At 40.4% G+C, this 21552-nt stretch overlaps 1 protein-coding gene across 10 annotated transcripts in view; it reads right to left on the bottom strand.

Annotated features, from left to right (window-relative positions):
* Positions 1-4699: 4699 nt before the first annotated feature.
* PRKDC (protein kinase, DNA-activated, catalytic subunit) overlaps positions 4700-21552 on the bottom strand; it is a 164890-nt gene continuing 148037 nt past the window's right edge. For 3 of the 10 annotated variants that reach the window (XR_014790121.1, XR_014790122.1, XM_084849592.1), the window contains 7 exons: positions 20424-20511; positions 20068-20211; positions 19169-19373; positions 16595-16662; positions 16101-16321; positions 13572-13664; positions 12093-12631 (listed from right to left, as the gene is read on the bottom strand). Coding sequence is in view for 6 of the 10 variants with exons in the window: in XM_084849592.1 (XP_084705718.1) it covers positions 12598-12631; positions 13572-13664; positions 16101-16321; positions 16595-16662; positions 19169-19373; positions 20068-20211; positions 20424-20511 (853 nt within the window). In the remaining 4 variants the exon portion in view is untranslated. Of the gene's footprint in view, positions 6720-7527; positions 7668-8449; positions 8639-9478; positions 9681-10215; positions 10288-11844; positions 11935-12092; positions 12632-12978; positions 13249-13571; positions 13665-14188; positions 14369-14527; positions 16322-16594; positions 16663-19168; positions 19374-20067; positions 20212-20423; positions 20512-21552 lie in introns of those variants that run through there. The other 7 variants (XM_084849588.1, XM_084849589.1, XM_084849590.1 and 4 more) reach the window with 6 other exon arrangements.

Here is a 21552-nt window from a genome sequence, read left to right as displayed (position 1 = left end):
AACGTCGGGAAAACCACTAAACCATTCAGGTATGACCTAAATCATATCCCTGATGAATATACAGTGGAGGTGAGGAATAGATTTCAGGGATTAGAACTGATAGACAGAGTGCCTGAGGAACTATGGACGGAGGTCCGTAACATTGTTCAGGAGGCAGCAACGAAATCCATCCCAAAGAAAAAGAAATGCAAGAAAGCAAAGTGGCTGTCTGATGAGGCTTTACAAGTAGCTGAGGAAAGAAGGGAAGCGAAAAGCAAGGGAGAAAGGGGAAGATATACCCAACTGAATGCAGAGTTCCAGAGAATAGCAAGGAGAGACAAGAAGGCCTTCTGAAATGAACAATGCAAAGAAATCGAGGAAAACAACAGAATGGGAAAGACTAGAGATCTCTTCAAGAAAATTGGAGATCTCAAGGGAACGTTTTGTGCAAAGACGGGCATGATAAAGGACAAAGAAGGCAGGGACCTCACAGAAGCAGATGAGATTAAGAAGAGGTGGCAAGAATACACAGAAGAACTATACAGGAAAGATCTGAATGTCCCTGATAGCCATGATAGTGCGGTCACTGAACTTGAGCCGGACATCCTCGAGAGTGAAGTCAAGTGGGCCTTAGGAAGCATTAGTAACAACAAAGCTAGCGGAGATGACAGTATTCCAGCCGAGCTATTTAAAATCCTAAAAGATGATGCTGTTAAAGTGCTGCATTCAATATGCCAACAAATCTGGAACACTCAACAGTGGCCACAAGACTGGAAAAGGTCAGTTTACATTCCAATTCCAAAGAAGGGCAACGCCAAAGAGTGTTCAAACTACCGCACCATTGCGCTCATTTCACATGCCAGCAAGGTGATGCTCAAAATCCTACAAGCTAGGCTTCAGCAGTATGCGAACCGAGAACTACCAGAAGTACAAGCTGGATTTAGAAGAGGCACAGGAACTAGAGATCAAATCGCCAACATTCGCTGCATCATGGAGAAAGCAAGAGAATTCCAGAAAAACGTCTATTTCTGCTTCATTGACTACGCTAAAGCCTTTGATTGTGTGGATCACAACAAACTGTGGCAAATTCTTAAAGTGATGGGAGTACCAGACCACCTTACCTGTCTCCTGAGAAACCTGTACGAGGGTCAAGAAGCAACAGTAAGAACCAGACATGGAACAACCGATTGGTTCAAAATTGGGAAAGGAGTACGACAAGGCTGCATATTGTCACCCTGCTTATTTAACTTATATGCAGAGTACATCATGAGAAATGCTGAGTTGGATGAATCACAGGTCGGAATTAAGATTGCTGGGAGAATTATCAACAACCTCCGATATGCAGATGATACCACCCTAATGGCAGAAAGCGAAGAGGATCTAAAGAGCCTCTTGTTGAGGGTGAAAGAGGAGAGTGCAAAAGCTGGTTTGAAACTCAACATTAAAAAAACTAAGATCATGGCATCTGGCCCCATCACTTCCTGGCATATTGAAGGGGAAGAAATGGAAGCAGTGACAGATTTTACTTTCTTGGGCTCCAAGATCACCGCAGACGGTGACTGTAGCCATGAAATTAAAAGACGCTTGCTCCTTGGGAGGAAAGCTATGGCCAACCTAGACAGCATAGTAAGAAGCAGAGACATCACCTTGCCGACAAAGGTCCGTCTAATCAAAGCTATGGTTTTCCCAGTAGTAACGTATGGCTGTGAGAGCTGGACTAGAAGGAAGGCTGAGCGCCGAAGAATTGATGCTTTCGAACTGTGGTGCTGGAGAAGACTCTTATGAGTCCCCTGGACTGCAAGTAGGTCAAATCAGTCAATCCTAGAGGAAATCAACCATGACTGCTCATTGGAAGGACAGATACTGAAGCTGAAGCTCAAATATTTTGGCCACCTAATGCGAAGAGAAAACTCTCTGGAAAAGACCCTGATGCTGGGAAAGACTGAAGGCAAAAGGAGAAGGGGACGGCAGAGGATGAGATGGCTAGATAACATCACAGATGCAATGAATATGAACTTGAGTACACTCCGGGAGAGAGCGCAGGACAGGAAGGCCTGGCGTGCTATGGTCCATGGGGTCACGAAGAGTCGGACACGACTGAACGACTGAACAACAACAACATGCAAATATAAAATATCCATGCTGTGCCTTTATTTAAATCGTAATCCTAGTTATCTGGGAGTAAGCTCCATTGAATTAAGTGAGACTTACTTCTGCATAGGCACATAAAGGATTGTTCTGTAAAATATTTGTTTTCTCCACCTACTGTCTGATGAGGGCTATTTGCCCCTCAGCAGAGCTGTTCTTGGCACTTTGTTTCTGTTAGCGTTGCAGCCACATACCATCAAAACATTGTCCATACTGCCTTTGTGAACACTTGAAATCACTTTCTTTCCTGTTGGGTATCTTAATGGAAAGGCACTAAAGGTTTGTCATTTTACATAGCAGTATTGATGTAATATATTAGGGGGTATGTACATTAGTAACAGATAATGTTTAGCTAGATAGTTAATCATCCTTACTGCCAAGAAAATGCAATGCACTGTTAAAAATGAGTGTGTTTAATATTGGCTTGCTATTCAGATAGTAGGAATATGTTATCTTCAAAGCAAAGTACAACTAATCGTATCAACTAACTATGCAAGAGAATGGGAGAAGCATTAATTTGGATACTGTTCTAACAAATAACAGACTATCCGCTTGCAAAGATTTACAGCACAGTGAAACTACTTCTATTTCTGGTGGTTGGTTTTGAACTAAGCAGTTTACTCTGCCACTTCTTCCAATGGTATTTTTTGACAAAAGCCAGTTCTATTTGTTACATAATACCACCTGTATATTGTGCTAAAACAGCAGAAACACTACTCACAGATCCGTAACTCTGATCATGGTTACAAGCTCAATAATTTTACCTTTATTTTCATCTAGTGTAGGACTTTGATTTTAAAAACAATCCGGTCTGTCTTTTATATCCTATAACATTAGAGTGAAATAAGTTGTTTTGCATTTACTTGCTCCCACTGTTGCCTTCGAAAGATAGAGTTTGAAAAGCAGGTGATTGGGATTATTGCTTAGAGAGCCACAATGCCTGTAGAAAGGGATTATTAAGCAAAGCTGAGGAGAGAGCTGATGTTTCAGTGGAACTTTGGCTACTAGTTCTTTGGCCTACAGCAGGAGCAGGCAACCTGTGGCTGTCCAGATGTTTTGGCCTACAACTCCCATCTTCCTTAACTATTGGCTTTGCAGGCTAGGGCTGAAGGAAGTTGGGGTGGAGACATCTGAATGACCCCAGGTTGTCTCACAACCACCTCATTGTTGCAGGCTGTGGTGGACAAGTATCTTCACAGTCTCCAAGACTGAGTGATTTCTGATTGGTGATGTGGGTTCCCTCCCGGTTGATGGAGTAAGTGGGCAGCCCTGCCTCATTTAGTGATGCGGATTGCAGATATCTCCTGACCCCCACCCTGCTAATCAAACACCTCCACCCTCACAACTCATAAAACCTGCCCTTTCTCCTGATTGAGTTATAAGAACAATCGATTGAACAAGAAGGCTACAAGAAAACCACAGTATCTCTTGTTTGCACCCATGTTATTTGGACAACCTAGCACTATAATATTTGCTATGTGGCTCACCCACCACAAGAAAAACATGGATAGAGGTAGCAACATATGCATGTATGCTGCCATCATATCAAATATGATGGGTGGGGAGATTGAGGGCTCCATACACATGTACACCTTTATGACCAGTTTTATGTCATCCACTGGGAATGTGATAGGGCCCCTGGTCCTCTATGACATTGGAGGAAGTTGTGTCCAGATACAAAATGCCCACTTTGGCAGGAGTGGCTTTTGTGTATGTATTCGTTTTGCCAGAGTCATCCGAATCTAAAGACTTTCCACAGATCAGGCTCAATCCTCTAGCTGTTGGGGGAGAAGGTGGTCACTTCACTTGAAGGACTTTCCCCTGCCAAATAGGTGTGGGGACTAAGGGCAGCAGAGATAGGGCTAACAACCCTTCAGTGTGCTTTAGGACCATTCTCTCGAAGGCTCTGCCATCTCCTTTTTCCTCTGCCCAATCCAGTGAACGATATGACACAGAAAGAAACAGGAGCAAACAACTACAAAACTACACCACAGAATATGTACAACGAAGTTAGCAAACTTTCAACACACCCAGAGGTGCAGCAAAGGGGAACCCTGGGGCATTGACACAGGCCTGTTACATGGCTCAGTGTAACACTGGTGATTTTAGAAAACAATACAGTCAACAATTAGATGTACAAGTGGGACTGGCAATCAAGAGTTTCAGTGAATTCCCCCCTTCCACTTCCAAAATGCATCCCCTATTTAGCTCTCTCCCCTCCTCCAAATGCTTACTATACTGTGTTAGGGTTTTGAGGACAATCCCCTTTACTCACTTATATATGTCTGTGTACCTAGGGAGTCTCGCGAGTATGTAGAAACCACTGCCTCCTTTTTGGATGAAGCTCTTAGGTCGCTGTTACGGGGAACAAGTGAGACCTGCAACAAAACTGCAGCGTGGAGTGCTCCTGCTCAGGATTCCAGCCAGATAGCCATGCCCCTTTCCAGGATACTCCATTCCATTGTCCTCACTCCTCCCCACCCCTTTTCTCCCACAAGTGTCAGCCAGCATTCTCTGGTACTGAGCATGCTCAGTCCTTGTTTAGCTGTTTTGGTGTCCTTAGGATTCCCCCTTTAAGGGGTTTGTTTGTTTTTTTTTTTTTTGTAGTTCTGCAAAATCTAGGGCTCCCCTAAGCCTGCTGCTACCTCCCTCTTGGGTGTGGATGAGTTCATTTTGGCTACTTAAGGTACATGAGTTTGCTATTAAAGATGAGTGGCAGTGCAGGAACAACAGAAACAACCTTTTCAAAATCTAACAGTACTGAGCAGATGGGGCAAAGGGGAAAAAAACCCTGTACTGTAACCTTGGACATTTAAACCTTTTGGCAACCAGATCTTCCTTGTATCATTAAGATTTCGCTGACTAATCTTCGAAATCTTGAAGTAATTACAACTAGAAGTGTCATGTCCACAAGAGTTCCTTATTGAAAAGGCTGCTATGCATGCATTACGATTAAGGACTTGGTTAAATTATAAGCTTGGACCTTTACCCTTCAAGCTTACAGGTCAAAGTGCTCTGTAAATGAAGAAATGAGTAAAAGGATAAATTAATACCTCACTTGAGGCCGATGCTTAATTTGTGGCTCTTGCTGCAACTTTGCATTATCTACTTGTATTTGCAGTACAATTATTTTAGAAGCCATGTATCAAAAACATTCACACCATTCTCAAATCATAGCAACACTTTTACTGATGAAGATATAAAAGGAGAAAACAATTCTGTTCTGTGTAGGTTTTGCTGCTTTTCCTTCTGTTTCCTTTATGAACAAAACCTGAAACAAACCTCAGCACAAACACAAGCAAGCACACAACTTTTAAGAGACTATTGTTTTTTGCGGTGCTCCATGATATGCAGAAGTTACGAGGTCAATAACAGATTTATTCTAAAATAAGTTTAGTAACATTTTACAGATGTGTCTCAATATCAAATATTCCCCGATGTTTCAGTGGCACAGTTTACATTTTTCTCCAGGTCAAGTTCTGCAGCAGTAGACCTTATCGACAGCAGAACGATATTGCCATTTTCTGCTTTCAGCTTTGCTGCTCTTATTTTTTAAATTACAGTCTGCTTGGAAGGAAAACATTTTCATGGGACATCAAGTTTGTTGATAATTCGTTTTTATAGCCAAGGACTTTCGGAATTTAGGATTTATTTACTGGTGTTCATTTGGGGTAACATGGATATATTTATGCACACACACTTGTCAGCTTAAGGTTAGCTGGTAATCACAGAGCTGGTGCAGATATTACTTTGACAGACTAAATCACACAGATTACTGCTTATAACTGTGCAGTGGGATGTCGGAAGAGCATACTCATGCAAAATTGCAGCTGCTTGTCTGTGCATAGCACAGTCACAAATTTGCTGCTTTCCCTTCCATTAGCAGAAAAATCAATCTCACCTGAGTTCTCTCTTCCAGTGTTACTCTGAATAGGTGAGTAAATCACTCACATAAGCAGTCATGCTTTCACTGGTTCACAGTACCATAGGTAATAAGCAAGCACTGCAGCCAATTCAGCATAAATACAGCTAGTATGATCAGTTATATATTCTTACTGGCTTTTTCTACTAGGTTTTTGGGAAACAGTGTTGCTTTTTCTTTTCCTTCCTTAATGTTAGCAATTAAATGTATAATTATCGAGCTGTACACATCACACTTTTAAGTCTCCCTAACTCAATACCTCACATGGTAAGCAGTTACAAGTTCAAATTACAGAATTGTCAGTGTTTGATTAAATTATGTTGCTGCATCACAATTTGTAATATGTACTAATTGCTATGTAAATAATCCACAGTCCAACTAGTCTTCACCTCCAATTTCCAAGTAGTGGTAACTTGATGGCACAGGCACTGACAAAGAATTTCATTTTGATGACATTTTTATCTTTCACATCCAGGACTCCCATCCTACCCAAACTCTGCCAAGGATATTTGGGTCCGTGGCTTGGTCTATAAGGCACTTCACTTGCATTTCTTCTGAAAGTCCATCCTCTGGTTCTCTAGCTCGGATATTGTGTTCTTTATTTCCTCGTGCCACAGATATATAATCCCTGTAGGCAGCTGATTTCTCATGGCCCAGCCGTAGTTCGTCACTTTAAGGAAGGTGACAGCAAAAATACAATGGAACAATTCAGCATACTCACTGCTCCTGTAACACCTTGAGCATTCTGATAAATGAAAAGCTATTCAAATTCTCTCTCTCTCTCTCTCTCAACCCTATCACTATAGAAAAAAATATATACGAAAAACAGATTCTGGTGGGAAAGACCATAGTAGATTTGTTCTTGATGGCTATAAATCGGGGCTTCTATAGTCACATGGCCCAGGTCCACATGTAGCCATTTTTATTTACTAACCATTCAAACATGTGAACTGTAGGCAGGCATGTCCCATCACTCTAAATTTCAATTTGTGATCCTATTATTTAATTCAATGGTTAGTGAATAAAAATAGCATGAAATTTAGCTCCATTTGGAACCAATGCAAAATTGATTTTGGCTATGTGAAATGCCCTGATTGTGAAAGGGTAAAGTTACTACATACAACTGAGAGCAGATTTGCATATTCATGTGAATCAGTCTATTATCAGCTGATATTTTATTAATCAATGACTTCTAGGGGAGAATGAGAAATCCCTCTATTGAAAAGTATCATATTTGAAGACATGTGAGGTAGTATAAAAGTATGGTCAGTGGTTTTTGTTTATGAGGGGTGGATACACATAACATTACTTCATGCTGCAAATTATCAAGAGACAAGCATGCATTTGTAAGTACATCCCGAATTAGAACAAAATAAAACAATATTTCTAATTTTCAGGCAGCCACTGTCCTCCCATTTGCATACTTTAATGCAAATCTGCATGCTGAAAATTTCAAAGTACTTAACAGAAACATTTACCTGGTGATAACAGCTGGATTAACACCTGCCAACTTCCTTCTGGCAAAATTTACTTTTTGGCGGGGGTACCAATTAACCTCATCTGTGTTTATTTCTTTAGTCCACGTGCCTCCTTTTTTCAACTGTTGAAGTTCAAAATTCTAATGGGAGAAAATGTCATATACATGCCCATGAAATATAACCTTGCACTCTCCATAATATACATCCCAGTACATGTTTCTCACTTAACTTCAGTTATCAACCAAATTAAGCACAGTACATAGTACAGGATTTAAATGTCATACTTAAACTAATCTTTAATTTTACTTTTGAAATTTGGTGTATTCATATACTAGCTTTATTATAAAATCATTAAAAAACAAAAGAAAACTATTATACATAAACTTTACTATTGCTTAGATATTCAATAATGAAAGTGCATATTTTTCTATTAATTCACCAAAGTAATAATAAAAAATATAGGTGGTGTTCACATGCCACAGTGGCAATACCTGGATTATTTAATCCAGGAACTGCCAGGGACAAACAGAGTGCAAGAGCCATTTCTCCTTCTAGTTTCATGACATGCAGACCTGGAAACTCTGGATTGTTTATGCGTTAACCCAGAGTTTCCAGGTTTGCATGTCACAAAACAACCCAGGAATGGGGTGTTCCTGGGTTGCTGACTACAAGTGGTACTGGCTTGTGCACATCTCAGAAATTGCTGCCGTGACATGCAAATCAGGTTATGTACCATTTATGTCAAGGCCTCACTGCAACAAGCGCAATACAACTTAAGATTGGGAAACTGCAAGTATATTCACTAATTATTTAATAAGAACTTCACAGGTCATCTAGCCATTCTCTCTTCCTTATAGGATTATATGAAACCATTTATCTTGATTTGTTCAGATAAACCAGAATTAACAAAAGGAGAACCTACTTTCCAATCCAAGGAAGGCTCCTTCACAAATACATCCATAGTATTAATGAGAAAGTCTTGATCTGCACGGTAGGCTCTTAAGGAATGCACCATCACTTTATAAATAAGACCCGATTCCTTCATGGGCAACATCAAATTAATGAACTGGCGAGTCAAACGGAAAGGCATCAACTCCGGCACGTGCAGAAACTACATACAAGGAAAATTAAAAATAAATGCTTCTGACAAATCTACAACGCCAACAAGAACTGTTAATTTATCTCTTTTTTGTTATACAGCAGAAGAGTTTGTGATTTATGAATAATCAGAAATCAAGACAATATAGTAAAGAAATATGGATACTAGTGAAACGAATGTCAAGTACCAACATATTATGTTTTTATCCTGCCTTTCCTCCAAGGAGCTCAGGGCAGCTATTCAGTTCCTAGGCTGCCCTATCTAGGAGCCACTGCAACATACACCCGGCTTCCTTTCCCACTTTTTATCCAGTTATTTCTGCCAAAGATGATCCATTCTGTTGTTGCCACTGATTACATGACTCACCATCCTATCTTACCCTAACCTCCCTAGGTTTTATTAGTATTCTTTTATTAGTTTTTAAATTAGTATTTGTTTTATTAGTGATGTAGTCTTTATTATTGTTTTGTATGATCAATCCAAGTTTGGAACATTAATGGGAAATAAAAGATAAAAAACACATTTGAATTAGGCACATTTTCCCTAATTTTCAGCTATCCCAATAAGCTCGCTAACAACTGGAATAAATCATCTAGGATGACTAGAACTTTTAACTTTTGTTGGAAATGGAAAATATTCAATAAGTTGTATGCAAGGTCCAAAAGGGGTAAGGGAGTAATAATTAGTGTGCTGCTTCACTTGAACAATGCTGCTGACTAGCCAAAAAAACAAAAAACCCTTCCCATAAGGGAACCTAGAGGAATTCGGAATATTATATTTATTAAAAAATCACTCCATAACATTTAATATAGCTAAACCTAAGTAACTGGGCAAAGTACAGAGGGAGAATACCTGTGTAGCTGAACCAAATGCATGTCCAAAGTCTATTCCCACCATGCCACCTGTCTCCATCCTGATCATAAAATTTGACAAGTGTCTGTCTCCAATACCAACAATCCAGTGGCTGATGCACATCAATGCATGGGAGCTGGCAAAATGGGATCTCACACATAGAAAGGCCTCTGGAGTTGTACTCATCTTGACAAAGGCTCTCCTAAGAAAGGAAATATATATATATTTGCATTGTTAACTTAGGAATTATACTCCTAGATTTCAGAGGTGCAGTTTCTAGGATATATCAAAACATTAGACATTCAGAACAAAGAATCCCCCCTTGTTTCCACCTTTCCATGCTAAAAAGCCTAAAAGTAGGGGTTGCGAACCTATGGCCCCCCAGATCCTGTTGAACTCCAACTCCCATCAGCCCAATCCAGCACAAGCAATGATTAGGGACTGCGGGAACTGTAGTCAACCAATAACCAACCCCTGGCCTAAGAGAAGGCAACAGAAAAATATTGCAATAGCATAAAGCGATCAGTGAAGGCCTCTGAGGGAGGGTGTTTTGTTTTTTTTAGAAATTGTGGGCCAGCAGACTGTCCATGAACTGGGAGTGAGAGAAAGCAGAGGGGACATGGGAAAATGAGGGAGCTGTAGCTCTTGGCCATATGAGAATTTCTGTAAGCAACCATTAGGCATCCTTAAGCTAATCACGACTGCTATTTCAAAGCCTATAGCATAAGAGAACACACCTTAGCAGGTCTTCAGGAACAGAGTTCTGTCGTCGCTGAAAAGACGTCACTGTTTCTGTACGATTAGCTTTCCTGAAAGTGAGCAAAACACTAATCACTAGAACCATATAATTAGAGAATGAAACACTGGTACTTACTGATAAAAGTTCCTTCCATATTGGAGTGTGGAACACATCCCACAATGGTTAACTTCCGCTACTGCCCAGGGAAAAGCAAGGACCATGTGACAGATTTTCAAGTACTCTATTGTTCCCAGGCTCCTCCTTGCCAGTTCTGTCTATGGCTATACCTCTCCCAGGTGGAGTCATAAGAAGGACCACAAGGCCATGCAGATTAATGTTAATTCAGACAGTTATCCTAGATAACGATTTCAGATTATCTGAAAGAATAATCAACTAGAGCCCCACAGAAGAAGGACCAGCTTGAGTGCGTAGAGGTCAGTTGCTGTAGAATTCTGTATAGAGTCGGTGAAAAATAAGGGTGTGGTTGGGATGCCTTCTGTACATCAACCCAGAAGAACATTTCTCAGTAAGTATCAATGTTCCATTCTCCAGGTTGGTGTGAGGAAATCATCCCATGATGGGATACGCTAAAGCTTATACCAATTTGGTTAGGAAGAAGATTTACGAATAACTTGAGTCTATTGTGATGCTACCACCTGCTGGAGTACCCTCCTAACAAAGGAGGCATCTGCAGAGGCGTATGTGTTGATTTAATAATGTCTAATGAAAGAATTTGGATTTTTCCAATTGCTGCTTTGCATAGCTCAGCCAAGGATGCACAGGTGCTTAAAGTGGCTGAGGAGGATGTTGATCTAGTTCAGTGTGCTGTAATGTGGAGAGGTTTGGGGAGGTGTGATGCCTCATATGCCAGAAATATGCACGCTTTTGATTTCATTTATTATATTTCTATACTGCCCATAGCCGAAGCTCTCTGGGCGGTTCACTTTTTTTTTTTTTTAACATGGATCTGGACACTTTTTTGCTCATAGCTGTCAGGTGAAAGGATACAAATAAAGAATTGGATTGTCTAAAAGACTGGGTACATTTAAGATAGATTTGTTCTGCTCTTCATACATCCAATTTGTGCCAGTCTCTCTCCTGAAGGTGAGAGGAATTAGGACAGGAGGAGGGTAGGACCAGCTCCTGAGACTTGTGAAACAAGGTGCGCAGTTTGTTTAAGCGAATATTACCGGAGCAGAGTCTGTACTTGCCCTCCTCAGGAAACATCTGCCCACCATGGAGAATATGACTAGCACTGCAAGAAGCAGAGCCCAGAACACAGGGATATATCCCCCACGCTGCTGGTGTTTCCTATCATCTCAAGTAGAGAAGACTTTATAATTGTCCTGAGGAATTCTTGTGTCTTTCAAGAACTGGCTTCTTGCCAATGCAGAGAAAAAAGGGTGGGGGAAAAGGGGCAATGGATATGTTCACACACATTCACCACAGAATTGCTGCCTCTGAAAAAGTAGGCAAAAGTCTGTTCCTGACTTCCAATTCGCATTAGATGGGATATCGTTTGCTGCGGTTGTGAGTCTGCAGATACTAGCACAACTAGAATCGCCCTGAGTAGTTTCCACCACTCAGGGAAGAAATGCTATTGATAACGATGATTTCCAAGACTTACTGGTACATGTACATGTAGTGCGAAACAGTCTCGTTATTCCTCCCCATCTTGGTCAGCCAACTGGTATAATCAGCACGAGGACCATTGTGGCTGGTGAAGGGGAAAACACATAAACACAGCCCCCAAGCAATTAACGTATACATCACCCGAAAAGCATATAATGCCATACCTTGTTTTCTGATTTTTTACCATCAGGGTGCAACGTGTAAGAACAATTAATGAATCAAACAATTTTTCACAAGGGGAGATACTGTTTATTGAGCATTATAGAAAAATAAGGTCCTACAAGAACGGATTCTACTGTTTTGTCCTGAAGTGCAGGAAGGAGTAATTATTTACAGAAAATTTCTATTCAAATAGAAAGAATGGTATACAAGGTCCTGACTTGCAAAATCCCTTTTGTTCTCACATTAAGCAAACTTTGTAGTTTTACTTCTGCCTTCTTCCAACTAACATATAGCTACTAGAGATCTGTGAACTGTTAATTTCAACATGAAAAAATCAGGGACAGTTAGCTTCCTTCACAGTGAGAAATACTCCATATCATGCCCCATATTGAAACCATTCATTTAACTGAGCTCATTCCACACCCATCTCTTAAAATGCTAATTGTTATACAATTAACAATAATTCATAATTTGTTTCACTGGGAAATACATTTTCTAAGAAATAATTCTCTTTACTTGTACATGATTGTTATATCTTTTAGCATTCTCTTTGACCATTTTCTTTCCCCTTTCATACAGTTCATTATTACCAATGCTGGGTTGAATCAAGACCATTCAAACTGTAAAAAAAAAAAGACCAGCAATTGCTTAAATACCCAGTGGGGAAAAGAATCTGTTACATAGTGGGCAATGTTTACTGTTTTGTTATTTCTTATTCAACATCTTTCAGAGCAAATTAGAAGACAGAAGGTAGGTAATGCTGATATATTTTTTTAAAAACTGAATTGGCTTTTTAGAACAGTATAGAACTGAAGTGCTGGTACTACTTTATAAATTAAAATCCAATATTAACAGAGCTGTCTAATTAAGCCCCAGGTAACATATGGAGAATAACCTAATGAGGCCTGATACACAAGAACAGGCACTGAGAAGTGGAAAAAACCACTTCCTAGAACTGAATATTCACAAAAGAACTCCAGTTGTACAATGTCTGACAACACACTTAGGGGCTACTTTCAACATTACAATTTTTGTTCATTAGATTACAAGTTACTTCCATGACGAAAAGTGGCTTAAATCTGGCTTCCGTAGAGCGACATGATAAAATATGAGTGATAGCTCCTCAGAGACTCTCTGTGTCTCTTGCCACAGGGATGACAGCCCACTTCCATCAGTGCTGAGCATGCATTTACATTGCTCTCCATTCTGACTGAAGTTCAGTTCCTGCTTATTCAAGCTAAAATAAAAAAAAATCCTTTGCTTGTAAAAAGCAATTTGTTGATAAGAAAATGGTGATGATGAAGAATCCAGGAGGGATAGCAAGCTCTTTCGTTTAAGTAAGTAGGCAGAGAATGTGGGTTAGAGGCAAAATGACACCCATTAAACAAACAACTGACAATTATTAATCTAGGGCAGGAAATACTTCTGACTTCTTAAGTTTAATGTCAACTGTTCCAACTGACATTATGACAGTAAGTAATGTTAATGAATTGTCACGCTTCTTTGCATATCTCCAAAGATATGTATATAACCCAGAACAGAGTTATACATGGTAATTACCTGTTATAATAATTCTTTTCCTGTTCAGACATGCTCTTCAAAAGGAACTCTCTTAAAGTACAAGTATTCTCAAGCCATTCAATCAGTCCTAGTCTGTAAGAAAATATATCCAAGGTATATATAAATAACATGGCAAAAAATAAACACAGAGCACTATAAGAGCTATGCTGGATCAGACCAAGGATCCATTTAGTCCATTCTGCTCACCCTGTCCAACCAGATGCCTATAGGAAATCCACAAATAGGACATGAGTACAATAGCGACCTCCTCCTCATGTTCCCCAGCAACTGGTATACAGAGGCATACTATCTCTGACATTGCAGGTAACATATAGCCATTATGACAAGTAGCCACGGATCATCTTACCCTCCAAGAATTTGTCTAATACTTTTAAAGCCATCCAAATTGGTGGCCATCACTACATCTTGCGGTAGTGAATTCCGTCGTTTAATTATGTGCTGTGTGAACAAGTACTTCCTTTTATCTGTCCTGGACCAATCTGATTCATAGGTTGACCTTGGATTCTAGCATTATGAGAGTGGGAGAAAAATGTCTATCCATTTTCTACATACCATGCATAACTTTGCACACCTCAGTCATATCTCACTTTACTCACCCTTTTTCCAAGCTAAACAGTCCCAGACGGTGTAACTTTTCCTCATCAGGGAGTTGCTCTAGCCTCTTCATCATTTTGGTTGCCCTTTTCTGCACCTTTTTCAACTCTACAGTATCCTTTTTTATTAGGTGCAGTGACCAGAACTACACACAGTATTCCAAGTGTGGTTGCACAATAGACCTTAGGCAGTATTTATAATGACAGCATGATATTAGCAGTTTTATTTTCAATTCCTTTCCTAATTATGCCCAACATGGAATTTGCCTTTTTCAAAATAGCTGCATACTGGGTCAGCATTTTCACTGAGCTGCCTACCACAACCCCAACGTCTCTTTTCTTGGTCAGTCACCATTAGCTCAAATCTCATCAGCACATATGTGAAGTTGGGATTTTTGGACCCAATATGTGTCACTTTACACTTGCTTACATTGGGCAGTATCCAATGGGGCACTTGTGCCCCCAATTCTGTTGCATAAGCAGTGGGTCCCGGTGATTCTGTTGTGCAAGCGGGAACTACTGCCTGCACAGCAGAGATTTAACACTTCCTAGATGAAGCCTCAAAACAAGTGGGAACACACATTTCTGGATAGAGGCAGATCAGCAGAGCTCCCTCATTTGAGCTCCACTGACCTGCCCTGTTCCAGAAATGAGTGTTTTTGCCTGTTTCTGGTTCCCCCAGAAGTTCTAAATCTCCATTCCGGAAGCAGTGGAGAAGGGAATCGGCAGGGTGCAACAGAATCAGTGGAGGCATAAGCACCCCATTGGATACTGCCCATTGAACTGCATTTGCCATTTTAATCCTCATTCTATCTATTTGGACATATCCTTTTGGAGCTCTTTACAATCCCTTTCTGTTTTAATCATTCTAAATAACTTGGTGTCATCAGCAAACCTATCCACCTCACTATTCCTTCCTAATTCCAGAGCATTTATAAACAAGTTAAAAAGCATTGGTCCCAATGCAGATCCTTGAGGGACCCCACCATTTACATCCTTTCATTTTAAGAATTAAAATGAAATTAAAGAGTTTTCATACTCTTTGCTTCTGTTCTTTAATCAGTTGCCCATCCATATTATTCCTGCATATTTTACAAAGATGGGTAAAATATGCAGAGGAAACAAACTGGTGGTAAGGTTACAAGACACCTTTGCCTCATTGGCATTAAAATGTCACATACACAAGAGAAAGTAAAAGGTATGCAAGCGTTAAGGTTTGAAACAACCTCTCTCCTTTACTCAAGCAAATGATAATTTTAGACTTATACATAAATGCACATTTATTAAGCACTAGCTAACCACTGCGATAGACACCCAATAATCTTCCTTAATATCTGTGAGGCACATATTTACTTATTTTTACCTCACATCTGAGGAGGTTGGTGGTCTGACTGTAGGCCTAATCAAGCCACGTGTGGAACATAGGGAGGATTAAGAGACAGTTCAAGGACGCAACCGCCTGCTCTTTCTTCAGAAGTCTGCCTCAAATCTTTAAAACTATAACTTCAAGGGAAGATACAGTAACTTTGCAAGAAGCAATTATAGAGCACAGGAAGGTTTTGCCTAAAATTTATCAGTTTGGTTTATGGCAATGAAAACGTCTTTGTCCAATAGGAATATGATATGCTAAAACAGCATTTGATTTAATATTTTAAGTAGCTCCGCAATAATCTTTTTATTACATATAATGGGAAATTGAGAGTGCCTTGAGTGCCTTGCAAAGAGGAAAAAAGGCAGGATATAAATGCAATAATAATAAATAAATAATTATTGGTGTTTAGTAACATTCTAAAAGATGCTTCAAACCTTTGTTTATATTGTGGGTATGCTACAGAGATCTGTGATATTTCGCCTACTAATTTATGCAATAAAGATTGGCACACATATGTTACATAACAGACTGGCTATTGCCTACCTGGAGGTCATTGGAATAACTTGATAAGTTTTTAACTGCATGTTTTTTTGACTGCAGGCAGCATCTCGTAAAAGGACAATATTCATAACATCAAAGAGCTGCTCAATGCGCTGGTCTTGCCGGAGATCTTCCCCTGCTTTAACAAGGAAGGGATATTCACGCTCATCACTGCCTCTGATAATTATACGCTTTGGTTTCCGGATGGATTGCATCATTTTTATCTTGGATAAAATGGGATAAAGACAAAAAATAGTTACTGCAGTATAGGAATAAGAAATGCTCTTATGTTTCTGTAAAATGTAAGAATTCATAAAAAATCTAGATCTGTGTAATTTCACCAGATGGTCACATATAAGCACTGTATATAGTTACAATCGATGTTATAATAAGCAGAAATAGATCAGATTGATCAGGGTGGGGATGCTGGATTATTTTCTTACATACAATAGCTTTCTACCATAACATTAACAGTGTACATTAATATATTAACATACCCGCTCATCAAATCCGGAAATTTTTGCATGGTATTCTGGCAACGGCTTTCCTTTACCATCATATTGACCTGAATAAGTAGAAAGTAATCTTTCAAAATGCTCATTTGATTAAGCGAATAAGGTAGTAACATCTTAAATGCACTACACTGGTAGAAAATCCCAGGGACCCAGAGCCTATTTTTATTTATTTATTTATTAAATGTATTAATCGCCCATCTGGCTGGTCACCCAGCCACTCCGGGCAATGTACAACAATAAAAACAGTTCAAAACAATAAAATTCAACATTAAAAACATCACATTTCTAAAATTACCCTAACCCACCCCAAATGCCTGCCTGAACAACCATGTTTTTAATGCGTGGCGGAAGCTCATTAAAGAGGGAGCATGGCAGAGCTCCCTAGGGACAGAGCTCCACAGAGTGGGGGCTACCACAGAGAAGGCCCTCTCCCTCATCCTCACCAGCCTAGCTGTCCTGGCTGATGGGACAGAGAGAAGGCCATCCGAGGCTGATCTTGTTGAGTGGCCTATCTGGTGTTGCTGGAGGCACTCCTTGAGATAGGCTGGGCCAGAACCGTATAGGGTTTTAAAGGTCAAAACCAACACCTTGAATTTGGCCTGGAAAACAACTGGTAACCAGTGCAGCTCCTTTAGCATTGGAGTGATGTGACCTTGCCAGCGGCTGCCTTTAATCAGGCGAGTGGCTGAGTTCTGTACCAGCTGCAGCTTCCGAACCGTCTTCAAGGGTAACCCCATGTACAGCGCATCACAGTAGACGAGAGGAGACCAGGGCATGTACTACCGATGGAAGCAGATGGTTGGGAAGGTAGGGGCGCAGCCACCATATCAGAGTTGGTACAGTGCTGTCCAGCTCACAGCTGACACCTGAGCCTCCATGGACAGCTGGGAGTCTAAGATGACCTCCAAGCTGCGGACCTGGTCTTTCAAGGGTAGCCGTACCCCATTCAACACCAGGTCAACATCCCCCAACCTCCTCTTGTCTCCCACCAAAAGTACCTCGGTCTTGTCAGGGTTCAGCTTCAGCTTATTCCTCCCCATCCAGCCACTCACTGTCTCCAGACATTTGGACAGGGATTCTACGGCCAACCTTGGTGAAGATTTGAACGGGAGGTAGAGCTGCGTGTCATCCACATACTGATGACACCACACCCCAAACCTTCTGATGATAGCCCCAAGCGGCCTCACATAGATGTTAAATAGCATCAGGGAGAGGATGGAAACCTGTGGCACCCCACAAGTGAGTGGTCACGGGTCCGAAACCTCCTCTCCCAGTGCTACCCTCTGGTACCTGCTGGAGAGGAAGGGCCAGAACCACCGTAATACGGTGTCTCCAATGCCCAATCCCTCCAGGCGGTCCAGGAGGATACCATGGTCAACGGTATCAAAAGCCACTGAGAGGTCAAGGAGAACAAGGAAGGAGCATTCGCCCCTATCCAGAGCCCTCCTCATAGCATCCACCAAGGCCATTTCTGTCCCATGCCCAGGCCTGAAGCCCGACTGAAATGGATCTAGATAATCGGCTTCCAAGTGTGCCTTCAACTGCATTGCCACCACCCGCTCAATCACCTTGCCCAAAAATGGCAGATTCGAGTCTGGGCAAAAGTTGTTCAAAACTTGGGGATCCAAGGAGGGCTTCTTTAAAAGCGGTCTTATCACTGCCTCCTTGAGGGCTGATGGCATCACTCCCTCCTTTTATGGCTTTAATCAAACGGGAAACTGTTTGTATTTAGAATGTCCCCACATGGTTCTGACAATCCAAACCATGACAGCAAATCTCTTCTTTGTGGGACAGATCTAAGTAATCTTCAATCTGTCCCCCAAAGAAGAGATTTGCTGACATGCTTAAGATCCCTGATCAATTTGCCCTGCTAGGTATGTCAGTCCCAGATATTTGTGTCTATTTGCATAGGAGGCAAATGCAAGACTGGCTCTGGGAAGGAATTGGAAGGGCTTTTTAACCCAATCCCCAGCCATCTTTTCTTCTAGGGACCTCCTCTAACAAGCCAAAAATATCCCTGATGTTCTGTAACACTGGATGGTGACAAGTAGAGAGAAAGAGTGTCTCATGCAGCAACCATTATATTTTGTGTTCCTGGCAGTAATCATGTCACAAGTAAGACATACGAACAGGCCCTTAGTAATTCTTATTCTGGAACACACCTTGATTGCTTTTTAAACCATATTTCAACTACAATGCTTTTTTAATGTGCCTTTTTTTACTTCAGTTATTAGATTTTGACATTCAATAGGTTTGGAGGGAACAGACTCCTCCAAAATAAAAGATAAATCTTGATCAGATTTGAAAAAAATCAATACTTCTGAAATTAGTTCAATTTGGGAACAAAGTGTAAAGAGGAAATCATAATGGTCTGACACAGAAAATATCTCTCAGATAATAGAGTTCATTGTTCATCCGTTGTTAAGCACAGATAATTAGGGCCCATAAAGTCACTATATAAAACATGAAACTTGAGGATATGACTTAATCCTTCCATTTAGCAATATCTTTTTCATTTATCAATTATTCCTTTTATGAACTGAAGGCTTAGCTTACCAGGAATTTCCAGCTCGATCTTCAAGAATTCTGGTTTGAACTCGCTCATCCAAGATGAGCAATCCTTCAGATTCCCAGGTTCTTTCTGATACTCTCCCATTTTTGAGAAGAGTGAGTCTGCAATAGTGTTGAAGACACTGGCTTTCATATCTAGCAGTTTGGAACCTCCTTTTCCAAAATGATTGTCAAATTCCTTCCCAAATTTCTGAAGTAGAAATTTTTTAACAAACGCATTAGCTTTATAACAGGCAAAGTATTTAGACTACTTAATTCCTTGATACAGCTAAATGAGCACAAACGCATCCTTGGCAAGTTGCCAGAGCTTCTTAACTTTCAGTTCTGCTCTTTGGCATGCAGATTATGTATGATGTTTGAAATTAATGTGATACAATTATGTACACTGCCTTACAAAAAAGCGGGGGACAGCTAGTATAGCTCAACTTGAGCGAACCATTATTACAAGCTCTGGTCAGCACAGGCTTGCATATGCCTCAACAGCTCCTACAGAACTCAAAAGACCTACAGAAGCGGGGGGAGGGAGAGAGAGAGAACTTCCTAACGGATGTGTAATGATGCCAATGGCTATATTTAGGCTAGAAATGGGAATCCTATCAATTTCAGGGTCTTCTGAGTAATCTTCAAAAGCCATGACTGAGTTCCTTTAGAATTGATTCAAATCCTGCAAATGCTATTAAAGCCAAGATTTGTGCAACGTATTGCACTGAAGAATGGTAACATTTCTAGGACAGCCACCTATAGCTAACATCAATTTCTGAGGCCTATTCAGTTACAAGAAAGACAGAATTGTAATACATTTAACCATTCAGTTCAGGATTTCCATTATATTTTCACTCTGATTCTATACATCAATAAAATTCAACTGGTATATCAATACACACCTGAATAAATTGCTTTCTGAACAACCCAAGACCTGGAGCCTGCAAATCTCCCAACTTCTGGTACATTCCATTATACAACTGCTGAATGTTATTTTTATTTATCTTAGTTTTCTTCAGCTCATTTTTTATATCCTCAGTCCAATCCTGTGAATTCAGAATAAAAACGCTTTTCTCTTGCATGCAAATGGAAGGCAAAAGTTTAAACATAGTGTCTATAAAAAGAAATTACGCAGAAAACAACTGCACTAATTATTCTGATTACTGGATGTGTCCTGAATACTTAAAAAGCACTATATAAATACTAAATACAATAACTTCTAGATCATCTCATAGTATGAAGGATTTGGCTATTGTACCTTGAAGAGAATTGCAGGATTGGAAAGCTGCTCCAAGGCATGGACAAAATCTTGCACCACTCCTCCTCTATCTAATTTGCTTTTCATCCTATGAAAGAACAGATCACCGCAAGAAAAACAAAAAACTGTCACAGAAACATTCTTCTCCGCTTTGTGAACAAATAATATAGCTCAACTCTTCCATTAGGCACAAAAGAAGTTTTGCTAAACAGAATTGAAGAATTGCAAGACCAAAACTTAGGGTCATACACACAATGACCAGATTTGTACAACACAACAGCCCACAGTGGCTTACTTTAACCACAAGGCACCCTACTCCTCCCGAGGTTTATTTTAAAAAATATGTTAGTATTTTCTTACTAGTAGCTAGATTGCTTCAAAGTGAACTGGGAGCCTCTAGCTGCTGCCATCTGAATTTCCTATGAATGCCCAGTCCATGACATTTTCTCAATTTCACAGATGTGCCCACAGGCCCCAAAGGTTGCCTTCCTCTGGAACTGCCAATACTGAACTAGATGGACTAACTACCTATGTTAGTCCAAGTAAGTGTCATGGTGGGACTTATGCATAAGATTTCAGCCTTGATCTTGTACATACTTACCTAAAAATAACACTTTGCTGAATTTAATGGTATTTTTGACATGATAAAGCTATACAAAAACAAGCATGATGTGGAAAAAGAGCGGTATCTCTCCTCTCGTACCCAGGATCATCCAATGAAGGTGAATGGTGGAAGATTCGTTACATATAGAAGGAAGTACTTTTTCACACAGCTCATAATTAAAATATGGACTTTGCTAACACAAGATGTGCTGATGGCCACCAATTTCAGATGGTTTGAAAAGGGGATTAGACAAATTCATGGAGGAAAAGGCTTTCAGTAGCTACTAATGATGCCTATATAGGATCAGAAGCACAGTGCTTCTAAATACCAGTCTATTTAGCATGGTGTAGTGGTGAGAGTGTTCGACTGTTTAGTGTGGTGTAGTGGTGAGAGTGTTGGACTGGGAGATCCAGGCTCTAGTCCCTACTCGGCCATGGAAGCTCACTGGGTGACTTTGGGCCAGTCACAGACTCTCAGCCCATCCATCATGGGGTTGTTGTTGTTAGGATAAAATGGAGAGGAGGA

Source organism: Heloderma suspectum, chromosome 4 (assembly GCF_057233095.1).
Source record: "Heloderma suspectum isolate Gila_16-S chromosome 4, 16-S_ref, whole genome shotgun sequence".
Taxonomy (NCBI): Eukaryota; Metazoa; Chordata; class Lepidosauria; order Squamata; family Helodermatidae; genus Heloderma; species Heloderma suspectum.
Note: the sequence above shows the minus strand (reverse complement) of the source record. Positions and strands in the feature narration are given on the sequence as shown.